General features: G+C 42.3%; 1 protein-coding gene across 1 annotated transcript; it reads right to left on the bottom strand.

Annotated features, from left to right (window-relative positions):
• Nucleotides 1-986: 986 nt before the first annotated feature.
• Nucleotides 987-11,898, bottom strand: ND-ACP (NADH dehydrogenase (ubiquinone) acyl carrier protein). The gene is made up of 5 exons (XM_084604337.1): nucleotides 11,548-11,898; nucleotides 6,793-6,921; nucleotides 5,388-5,475; nucleotides 3,454-3,566; nucleotides 987-1,174 (listed from the first exon to the last, which is right to left on the bottom strand). The coding sequence occupies exons 1-4, from the start codon at nucleotides 11,710-11,712 to the stop codon at nucleotides 3,475-3,477; spliced, it is 474 nt and encodes a 157-aa protein (XP_084460463.1). The 5' UTR covers nucleotides 11,713-11,898; the 3' UTR covers nucleotides 987-1,174; nucleotides 3,454-3,474.
• Nucleotides 11,899-12,070: the final 172 nt, after the last annotated feature.

Raw genomic sequence — 12,070 nt, 5'->3', positions numbered from 1 at the left:
TTGCGGGCATTAGGGTCGAAATGGGTTGACCTTTGGCTTTGCAATGTGGCCAGACACTCAGCCGAAGCTACTAAGCATAGCCAAGCGAAAAAATTCAAGGCCTTCGTATTTTTCAAGGGCTTTCAAGGCCTTGAATATGGGGCTTCAAAAGGATTTTCCAGGGTTTCAAGGATCACTACGAACCCTGCTGATGGCAACTGTATACGACAAACTTTGCAAGATGGTCTGATGCGAAATTGCCAAGAGCCACTGCTTGCAGTCCGAGTAAATGCGGCCCCTTAAAAGTTGTTTGGGCGTGAGCTCACTGGCAGCAGATTTTTCAAGCAATAGTCATTGATTGTGCATAAGCAAAGCAGATTAAAGAGACTGGAAATAATACACAAACAGTTCGGTACAAAGTGGTAGCTCACATTGCAAAAACAAATTACAGTATTACACTTAGTTTGCCTAGGAGCTTAACGATGAAAGCCTTTCCTCCTTCTCTTCTACCATTACCTTGCATACTTGTGTACTTGTTATAATTTCATCATTATCGGCATCTCGGGACTACTTTCCTCGACATGCGACAATGAAGGCCTAACTACTCAAAAGAAATTTTGTCAGAGCCTATTGGGACATCTCGCAGACACATCTCTCGGAATTTTGAGAATGCGAGATTTTCACCGTAAGCTTATAGAGGCTTTTGCCCTCAAATGTTTGAAAAAAAAATACACACCATTCATGCACGATTGAAACAATCTTTTTTGCAAAGTATTTACCACCTACTGGTTTTACACGAGGTCAAGCAAATATTCAAAGTGGGCCCAGTAGTGTTCACTTCCCTTCTCGGTTAATATAAACTAAAAAAAGCACCAATACATCATGGACGAACATGCTGACATCTAGAACACTTGCAGTTTTAACGAGCTGCCTCCAAGAATGCCAAAGGCATCCATCGGCTTCTTGTTTCTGGCAATCCGGCGGGTATTCACACGGTACACTTCAAGTGTCATCGTGGGCTGTGCTCTGCATTGCCAGGCATGGCTGGCCCTGGGCACAATGTAGAACAAACCAAATTTTATTTGTCTCTACTGTACAGAAAAAAAAGAAAAAGGTGCGCACTATCCTCCGACGACAGTTCAAGCCAACAGGCCCATCCCTGGGTGGACGAGACCCGTACAAAACTTTCAGCAACCTGCGACACAAGGAGCCAAGTGTACATCACTCCACTAATCCATACACAATACTCTGCGCAATATCAGAGTAATATACGTCTCACAAATAGAGCGTCCTATACTTTAAAGTGGTCCTGCAGCAGCACGAAACTCACACAGTAGATGCCAAATAGTTGTAAATGCATCAAGAGAAATGGCAATTTTCATGAAAGCATGAACAGCACCTTCAAAAAGGCAAAATTTTGACAGTAGCACACAGGCTTCTGAAATGCTAATTTTTCAGACTATGTAAAGTCAAAAGACCAAATTGTTGCGACTAATATAAACGCCAGCACGACTTTGGAATTGAAAACTTCAATTTTTCATTTAGTAGAGATGTGAGCAAGCATAGCTGCCACAACCAGCCATCTCTTTGTCACCAGGCGATCTTGGATTCAAAACAGATTCAATTGGATGGATAGGCTTAGATAAGTTACAGCTATTCCTGCTCCTTGTTGCTACTGGATTGAATGACACTCAAGAAAGACTACAAAAATTGTTTGCGGTCACACTGATCCTGAACACCAGTAGCATCCACTGCAGTTTAGCTGACACAGCCCATAGTGTACTTGTAAATGTGTGTGTGAACATATATATCATGGTGAGGCTACCCAAAAGTAATAGAAAATAATATGCCTCTGCCCATGCCAAATGTGTGTATGAATAGTCTAAGGTGCTTTTTCCCCTGCAAGTTGTTTCCCTTTGTCATCATCATCAACTTTTTTCGCGTCCCACAAGTCCAAGAAATCAGTAGGCAACTGTGTTGCTAAACACACACACATGCAACTTATCATAAACCGTATTACAAACAATGGCGCAAGGCTAGGTTTAAAATTTCATTTGAATCTTATTAACCCTCTACTGGAAGACCTATAACAATGAGGGCCACAGCATTTAGCACTGAAACATTACAGCGGCAGCTGTGTGGGCCTACACTCAGAGCGAGTGCACAAGGCTCACATCACAGAGATCGTGCAGCAGAATCTTGGCCGTTCTTAAGAGTAACAGCACGTAGCGATGCAGTGCTTTCAAACTTTTATATTCAGAAAGCCTTAAATGAGAGTAAAAGCCCTACTACCACAGTTACAAGCTGTTAACGGCAACTTGCCATTGCAATGTTACAATGGCAAGCTACGGACTGTGGAATAATCTGGCAGGTAATCTGCATGCAAGACCGGTTAGAATAGAGCATAACCTCTCCATTTCTGAAACGGTGCCCAGTTTTGTGTTAAAGTGGCATTCAGTTGACTGCTGCGTGTTTTGAAAATGACATTATTATTTTCATATGCTTACCGCAAATGATCACTTATCAGAGACCAAAGCAAATATGACTGTCATGCACACTACATGACAAACTAAGTGGCTCAATCCTTCTTCCTTCTAGCCAACCCACTACAGAGGCTCATTGCTTAGGGCACTTGGCTACCGAGTTGAAATACCCAGGTTCGAGCCTGGTCATAGTAGACGAATTTCGAGGGAGGCGCAATGCAAAATGCACCTCCATGCTGTGTGATGCCAGTGGACGTTAAACATCCCCAGTTGGACGAAATTATTCCAGAGCCTGAATCGTTTAGGCACTTTAAACCGAACATACATGCTTGCTTGCTTCTAGCCTACCTACAACAGCTCAGCTTTTGTAAGGAGCTACAGAGAGGCACTATACAATCTCTTTCTTGGCATTCCCCACATAAGACTGTGCCACATAGAATTCTGCAATTCTATGGAAAAATTAGCAGCAGTGACCAGTAATCAACAATTTTTTCTTCAATTGCAAAGCTTCTGAAAAAAAAAAAAACTTAAACTGTGTAGCTTTTCTTTGTAACCACATAACAGAGGAAAGCACTGTGAAACTTCTTAGACCGTAACCGGGGGCAACTAGGCACGTACACAGGTAACGAGACTAGGCACGTCCAGGGCACGCAATTTATCAACAAACATTTTGCTCAACAAGCCTGCCTTCACACTGAAAATGTTGGGGTATACATTGGTAACAAAGGTGCCTCTGTTCAGCTTGTGAATGGGCCTGAAGCCCTTCAGCTATGTAGCTGTGCATTTGCAACAAACAAAAGCAAGCAGAAACCAAATGTGCGACTTAAACAAGAAATAAGGCCATTCAAACAGACTGGTTCAATTTTTCATTCCACTTTATTCAGTTTCCCAGCTCAAACAGTGTCCCACCCCTACATCGATGCAATTTGACTAAGCTCTTGCATAGGACATGACAAAACAAGCAATATGATACACGCGAAGCAACACTGACCTCTTATAGTAATGGCCGCCACTATTTGTAAACATCCTCTTTGTCTGCCACATACTGGATGATGTCTGCAGGTTTCACCAATTTCTCTGCATCCGTGTCTGGAATCTCAAAACCTGTTCCAGAATGCGCAAAACAAGAAGCCATGCCACTCAATCAATAATCTGTCAATATTCTTATTATCTGAAAAAAGAACAACCGAATCAAATTATACCGCAAAAACCAGCATATAATACGGACTTATATATAATATGAGGGAGCAATTATTTTCATATAATGCCAGCGAGGTAAGATGAGTTAATGTATTTATTTGCACTAAATTTCGCGGTTGCTCCACGAATCGTACTCGTTCCATTTCTTTGCACACGACACAACCCGTCACCAGGCATCGCATAGTGCCACGAACATTCAAGTGTCGGTGCTGGTTCCCTCCCCTTCTCGCACCGGCACGACTGATCGGAGAATTTCACCCACCGCGAGGAGAAAAGTAGCTCATATTTGCCCCAGCAATCCTTGAAGCCACATAGTCCTTCGACTGTTCTAGAGCCAGTAGGCCGCTTCCAGCTTGGATGCGGGACAGCAGCGCACGAGCTGCCAGCAATCATGTGCCGTGCTCACGCCTGCCCACGACTAGCACTGTCTGTAGGTGCATGGCGTGTGCACGTCTGCGATTCAGCTGGAGAGGCCCTAGAGAGACCCATGCGAGGTGTGCTCAGCATGCTCCTGATCGCGTGTGCATCACGGGCATTGTGGTCGCGAGTTCAGCGTGGTGAAACTGAAACTATCATAACAGTCGGCCGATGCCACCGTTAGCGCCTCCTCTTGTTGGAAGCCTGATGACGATAGCGTTGATTAATACTAAACGAGGCCAGAACTGGAAACTTACGCTGAAATTTGTTCGGATTCGCATGTATCACGAGACAGAAATCTCACATAATAGAATCGAGAAAAAACCTAAAAAACCTCGTATTATACGCAGGTTTTTAGGTAACTCTTAAGAGCACTGTGCCATATGGCCCACAGGATATTGTTCTTGTTGTGTGCTAGCCCTTTTCAGTGGGAATGAACACTCATTGCACCCCATGAAAGCTGCAATCACCTCTCAATGACAAACATTTGTTCTTGAAAGCTACACGCACAAAATTTTCTCATCAATACAATACTTTGTCCGCTACGCATTCTCTCTCGAAAAAAAAATTGTTAATAAGTGTCTCGTGTGCCAGCGAAAAGTTGCAATAGTTGCGGTCCCCACAGTTAAATTTCACGTATAAATGCGTATTTGTTGACGCATATGAGTGAAGCCTCTCTATGCAATCATATTCTTTTAAAAGGTTTTCAGCGCACTCACTTCAGAGCATTCATTGCAATGTTGCCTTGCATCAGTGGAATCACAAGACACAGTCAATCTCAAACATATTGAACCCGGATATATCAAATATTGCTTGTATCAAGCCCTCAGAACATCCCCTCGAAAATCCTATGTGAAAGCAAAGGACTGGTGTTTGCTTTTATCTAACTCCCGTTCAGTGGACATTCAATATATCAAATTGTGTGCAGTGCCCCTGAAAGGGGACCTTCTAACAGCTCTCCAATGGTCACATTTTACACTTAGAGCTGTAACAACGCCGAAAAACTGCATGACAAGCCGAATGTGACATCCTCTTGAAAGTGACCTTCAGTCTAGCGCATTTTTTTTTTTAGCGTATATCAAATTACCAACATATCGAATTATTTAGTAATCCTTTTCGAGTTCGATACATTCAGGATCAACTGTATAGACCATAATGCCTCAACCACGAGATATAGGACAGGCTAAAACATGAGTACACCACAGAACGTAACTTTTACGACAACCAACCACTTCGTTCACTATAATTCTTGCTGCACAGTCCACTTGGCTCGCAAAAATGGATAAGCCAATAGTACGGAACACTGACCAAACTCATCCTCGATGGCCATGATGACTTCGACACAGTCCAGGCTGTCCAGCCCCAGGTCATAGATGAAATGAGACTCCACTGTGAGCTGCACGAAATAGAATCGAATAAACACATGAAACGCACATGACACTTTGTGCGCCCAGCAGTGACCCATGCAGCACAAAATTACAGTACAGAAGTGACAATATTTAATGGAACACAGAACGAGTGACTCTCTGTCTCATACTGCGATAAGCAAAGATTCACGGAGCCAACCATCAGCTAATCAAGCATCCAGCAAGCGACTATGTAGGGCATCAGATCTTAAATGAGATACAACAGGCCGTTCGGTGTCCTGGAAACGTTCCTAGGATTGCAAAAAATATTTCCCGTGTGACGAGGCCTCTTAACCGCATGCAGAAGTGTGAGCTTATTCAAGTATACAAATTGTATATTGTTCCGACTTAACATCCTATGAGGAATTAACAGCGCAGCGCTGTAAGGTAACATCGTACGATACTATATGTCTTTAAAACAAATAGAACTGACAGTCACTAGCTACACAACCTGTCCTTTTACAGCTTTACCTTCCTCAATTGCGAGGCAGAAGTCATGAAGCTCATTCTCAAATCAGTTTCTCTAACCTTCCTATGATTAAAGCTCTCTATTCTCATCCACAACACATCTTAGTCCACTCCCTGTGCTCCTAAATTATTCCAGACTTATTAACATTTTAAAGGGATTTAATATTTACTGCCCTGAACTACAGCCGCACTGTATCAAAACTGTTTTTGCACAACAAGAGCATTCTCAGGACCAACATGATGACATTCATGGTTTCCATTACTTTCCATTAGTCTGTCGGAGTGCTTTCCTCCCGTCTTAACCCCGTTTTTGACTTGACAATGACACAGCGAAAAGGCATGCTCATACTAGCAGGAAAATTTCGACATGCCACTTTTCGCAGGAACTAGTTTTTCTCCCAGTAACCATCTGGTTTGCCATTCCACGGAATGATAGGGTCAGGAGCTATTTTTCTCATTCTGCAAAACAGAAAACTCAGAGGTGATTGTGGACCGGGAAATCAGGTTCAAGGTCAGACGATGACGTGGGAAAGCACGCATTCTTGTATGCGCTGGTGTCATACGGCTAGCACACAGGTGAAATGCGCATAGTGTGGACCTCATCCCACAGAGATGCCCCTTAATGCTGCGTCGTCCCAGAAACCTTCCCAAAGTGCGGGCGAGAACAAGAACGTTGACAAGAACTGTTGTTTTCGTGCCCTTTTTCAGCAGCTGATGGGTACTTGAGCACTTACATGGGTCACTGAGAATTCACTCTTCTAGAACGCAGCTCTGCAAGTTGCAGTTTTACAAATCGGCAACAAATCACAAGAAGCACAGAGACAGTGCACACAACTGACCTTCTCGGGGTCGATCTTGTCGTAGAGCTTCAGCACAAGCATGGTGCGGTCACGGATGGAGTCAAATGTTAATGGTGGCTTCTCGCTGTATGACCGCGTAGGGAGGAGGAACTGTGTTGGTGCCTGCACCTGCACCAAGAGGTTGAAAAAAAAAAATTTTGCTCAGGTTAGAGTCGTGAAACCCCACCGACAGTCTAATTTACAAACATGTACACTCTTTGTCAAAAGTTTAGAGCCTAGAGGCTCTACTTCTGAGCCATACTATGAGGCTCGTAATGCATTCCCAGGTTTCCAAACTTGCTCAAGGGAAGATTTTTCGTCCTATCCTGAATGGCTAGGACTTCCATGATTGTTAAAGTCATAATATACGGTTAAAAATCAAACCCTCTGGGCTCTAAACTTTAGACAAAGGCTGTAGAAATTTAAGAATTTCCTTGCTCCATGTTCAAAGTGAAACGAAGCCTTTTTTTTTTTTTTTTTGCAAGAAAAATTCATACAAGCATTTGGTTTTTCTACATGGCTAGCATCCGGTCCTACACATGAGGGCAACCAGATGAGTAATAAGGAAACCAACAATTCAAAAAAAAAATGAAGGCCCTAAAATCAAGCAAAATATACAACAGCCAAGTCGAACATTGAATACAAAATGGCAAGGCATTTGGCACTGAAAACGCAAACTATGAAATTAAATAAAATCCAGAACGTCCAGTGAAGGATGGTGCAAGGCTTTGGTAAACTAATATACTTATTTCACTGGATTTTTAAAACAGACTGTCACTAGGATGTTTTAATAAAAAATTTATCCGCAGCGCTCATTCTATTAAACACTGTAGATGTTATAAGTTGAGTCCAGTATGCCTCCACAATTTCACGGCAAATGTTTGAGCTAAGTATTGCCTAGTCTTAATAACAATGTAGTAGCCAAATGCAGCTTTCCTGATAACACTGTCAACCAGCTCTCTCCTGGTTGGGTTATCAAAGATAGCTCGAAGATATTAGAATGAAGCCATAGATTCAATCACATTACTGCTTAAAGAAACTTTAATTTGATTCCAAATCAATGTTCCTTTTTCCGGAATGAAATTTCAACGTCACAGTCAAAATTTATTGTTCACGGATTATCAAAGAACCAGAAAGAAATGGCTAATAAGTAATTTCCTCTTACTTTTCACTACAGAAACCGAATTGCCAATGAATATGAGCACAGTGCCATCTGCATACGTGAGAATCTCGGGAAAGAAATACTGCACATGGAAAGTTACTTAATGGAAAATATCACAAGTCCCAAGGCAGACTGTTTCAGTACTCTTGAATATTGCTATATGTAACGATTACCAATTACCACATTATAAACATCGTTAGCAGCTAATTTGTTAAGCAGTTGGGAATGAGACATTTTGAAATATTTTTTTCAGGTGTAAACAAACGGCATCTGAGAATGTGTTCAAAAGACTGGAGTGGTTGACCTATTTGAGATAAAACCATGCCCCTGATGGCTATTATATATTTAAGAAATACTTCTAAATGGATGGCAATTAGTGTCAAAAACTGTATTAGGAATATTTAGTACCAATACTGGTTGATAATTACTCGGCTACCCAGATTTGTAGATAGAAACAACTTGAACTACTTTTAAAATTTCTGGGCAGCAAATAACTTCAATTGCATGGTTAAATATACAGATCAGTGAGTTGGACATAATGAAAATGTCATACTTCCATAGTCTGAATGCTATCATGCTCAACTGCTTTATTAACTGGTAATATGCTGACCAGAGGTCTAATCTCAAACTTGTGGACAGTGTCTAAAAAAAATTGAGGGCCTCCTTAAGCATTTCCTTTAAAAAAAATATGACAGTATATGGGTGTACTGTAGATACGTCACCTCTTTCTGAAATGTTCTAGAACCTTCTATTCAAGTAATGATGAACCGTCTATTTACCCCTTAGATCACCTTAATTTATCTGCTAATCTGCCTTAATCCTCAAATTTTTGAGTAGTCCAACCCATTTCGTGGATCAACCTTGAAATTTTTATGGGATGGGCAAACTAAGTGTGTATATCTGGGGGGAGGGGCCAACTATCAAATTTTGGGGGTCCAACCACCTTTTTAGATGTCCGTTGCCCATTGTGGGCAAACTCAAATTTCTGAACTAGGCAAACTTCTGTGGGGGAAAGGAGAGGGGGTGGGGGGGGGGTAGGCAACAGTCAAATTTCAGGGGTCCACCCACTTTTTGGGCGGTCCTTGACCACTTTTCAAATTTGGCATGATCATATTTTCATTTTCGATTCCTTGGGGTAAAGTGAAGATGGAGTGAAAACAGTTTCTACTAACCACAGCATTTCCCAACAGAGAATGTAAGGTTCCCTCTACAATCGCTTAAATGCTATCAAATTAAAATACGCCTGTTTTCTAATAGTGAGAAAGTGGTGATACTAAGTGTTGGCTGCCCTGTGTCGCTATGAGTGAATATTCTTCAATGGTGCAGAGGTAGCATGTCCAGCTCATGACTAAAAGCACAGTGGTTCGATTCTCCCGCTTGACCACCTTTTCTTTCCGGGAAAACTGCTTTTCTTTTTCAGGATGACGGTGGTGGAAGGGCATCAAGACCTGTAGACCAATGAGCACACATGTGGTAACATCATACTGTTTTACTCTGCAATCATTACGGGGCACTTCAAACAACCAGGCAAAGTCATCTGGTTGTGATATCAAGACCTTCTTGATCAATTGGAGAAGGGTTTTCCCTCGATGACAGCTTAAATGCATCACATCAAAAGACCCTTAGATAAGAAATGATTAACAGGGGATTCACCAGCATCCATAAAATAGCTATTATGGCCGTGTATGCAAATCAAAGGCAATGCGTTTCTTCTACCCAAGTCCTATGATGGCATTAAAATCTTTTCTCACAGTTCTCTCAAATTAATGCGGGGTTTCATGATTAAGTTGCTATAATGTATTTTTGTAGGTCTCCCAGTAAAAATCTGTGCAGAAAATTTTATGCATATTCGCAATTTCACCCGCACAAGCTAAAAGACTATACAGTGACATTGCGTATACTGTAAGCTGTCATTTTTAGCATCTTGTTTTTGTTCTCGAGCTTGCTTGTCTACAGGAACATTTAAAGTCAGTGTAGCTGCATAACCATTCATGAATATGAAATGTCATGACATGACGGTGCTTTCGTTTTGAAAACACAGAAGACATGACAACTGCTGAATTTCAACAACAACTTAAAATACCAAGCAACCCTAAGAGCTTTCAGAATTTTTCCTGCTGTTCTCTCGAAAGCCTTTGTCATTACATGCCTTGCGCTTTACACTACTCCCATTGCCTGGTATCACCACAAACTACAACAATTTAGTTACCTATGATGTCTTGCACAACTCAAGATATAAAAAAATATATGCATTTATATATTTTAGTCCAAACGAAGTGCAACAATCAAATTAAGGCTCAAAGAATACAATCGACATCACAAAGAAAATTACTTAAAAGTACCAGTCACAATAATTTGGTATATTAATGAAAACAGAGCTGCTTATTGATTGTTCAGCTTATGTGCGCACACTAGATTGAAATATGGCTCAGATGAGTCATCCTATTAGCTGCACAGAATTAATAGTTTAGCTCTAGCGACCAGCAGAGCAACTGTTACGCGATGCTCAATCCTACAAGCGGTCGTGTTATGCAGCCAGTGCAGGTAGCAGGCAAATAAATATAATAAAAGAGCTAACAACATACAAACATTGTTCACTTTGTAGCAACATAGCATTGTTTTCCTGACATGTTAATGCAAGGTCCATTTCCATACAAGCCAAACCACAGACCCATGACACAAACCACTCCGTAATGTGAAAGTGAAATGTATAAAAAGTTAGGCTACAAAAGAAAAAAAAAAAGCGCCCAACAACAATAAAATATAATAAACAGCGAAAGTACACCAGAAATATTAAGACGCGACCATTAATTTTCAATCAAGCGATACCCGCGTTAAGAACCAAATGCACGTTTCGTAATGGGGCGTTATCAAGAGGCAACCCCTCGACCTGCAGTAACGTAGCTTTGGCGCGGACGGCGATAAAACACGCGTGCTCCTTGTATTTGCTCTCCAAGCTCTCCCGTATCCCCGCCACAGGCATTTACACACAATGCCGACTGCACCGCAAAGAAAGACGAGTAACGGGTCATGCAGTGGAAGTTAGTTTGCCCACGATAACTCTTCGTCGGCAAAGCTTAGCCATGCGGTCAGAACTGCTATCCAAAAGTGCAATGACCTTAACGCATTCATTCAGAGCGAGTTCTGAATTCAAGAACGTCGGCAAACAGTCGGCGTCGGAGAGGACATTGCGCTTCATCGCGCTCAAGCGACGGCGCCAAAATTAATATCTTTTTTCCTCGGAGGTGGTCAGAAAGTTGCGCAAACACGCGCCAGCTGCGATAATCCCCTGAAAGCGAGGCACGGGTGCCGGCGATCGCCGTGGTCACGTTTGCAGGATCAGCGGCGCAAGGTCAAGCGAGATCTTGCGGCGTGCGTGGAAGTAGGCGTCGAAAGTTGAGAAAGTTCGCCGGTATGAAGAAAACAGACCGCAGAGAGCGTTTTTGCAATTTCCAAATGCATTGCTCACAGCCTACGCCTTTTCAGCATGCACAACAACAGTGTGTCCTTTCGAACAACTTCGCATTATATTTTACTTGCCGGAAAAACGGACGCATTGCCTTTCTTAGGCCTCCAGGGCGGCGGATATTTACCTGAAATAGTTGCGCGTGCAGCCTGAGCAGCGGTGCCGTCGACGGGGGTTGACATGCAGCATGTTGCTTGGCCGCCACGGACAGGAAGCGGGCTTGCAAAGGACCCACGGCCCATAATTTCTCGAGTTTCAGGCTCAACCTGCCTAGCCGTGTGATCGCCGCCATGTTGAACGAGCACGGAGACCCCACAAAGGCACCGCTAGGTGGACGGCACAGTTTATATTGGTTTATATATCGCGGAATATCAGACACAATTACTGTGTTACAATACTTCAGCGTTAAAGAACTGCGTATGCAATGACGATGAAGATCAGGGCACGAAGTACAATGTCACGCCGAAACAAACGATATTTCCCGCGTCGAGCGCTGGCTAACACACCCATATAGTTTTATTTTGCTATTTTATTTAAACAATAACACAATTAATATAACATTTTAATCAATAAAAATCATTAAAATTGATATTGACGAAGTACATTTAAACTTAAGTTCTTCGGGTTGTCACACATGCATCAACCGCGTT

The sequence above is a fragment of the Amblyomma maculatum genome, chromosome 5 (genome assembly GCF_055883805.1).
Source record: "Amblyomma maculatum isolate TAMU_Amacu chromosome 5, ASM5588380v1, whole genome shotgun sequence".
Taxonomy (NCBI): domain Eukaryota; kingdom Metazoa; phylum Arthropoda; class Arachnida; order Ixodida; family Ixodidae; genus Amblyomma; species Amblyomma maculatum.
This window is presented reverse-complemented; position numbering and strand designations above follow the sequence as displayed.

What these genes read in the sequence shown, in the direction of transcription:
- ND-ACP (XM_084604337.1), bottom strand. Translation starts at nt 11,712, where the DNA reads ATGGCGGCGATCACACGGCTAGGCAGGTTGAGCCTGAAACTCGAGAAA. An exon ending in ACAAGATCGACCCCGAGAAG is followed by an intron (nt 5,476 to 6,792) that starts GTCAGTTGTGTG and finishes TATTTCGTGCAG; the next exon opens with CTCACAGTGGAGTCTCATTT. An exon ending in GGCCATCGAGGATGAGTTTG is followed by an intron (nt 3,567 to 5,387) that starts GTCAGTGTTCCG and finishes ATTCTGGAACAG; the next exon opens with GTTTTGAGATTCCAGACACG.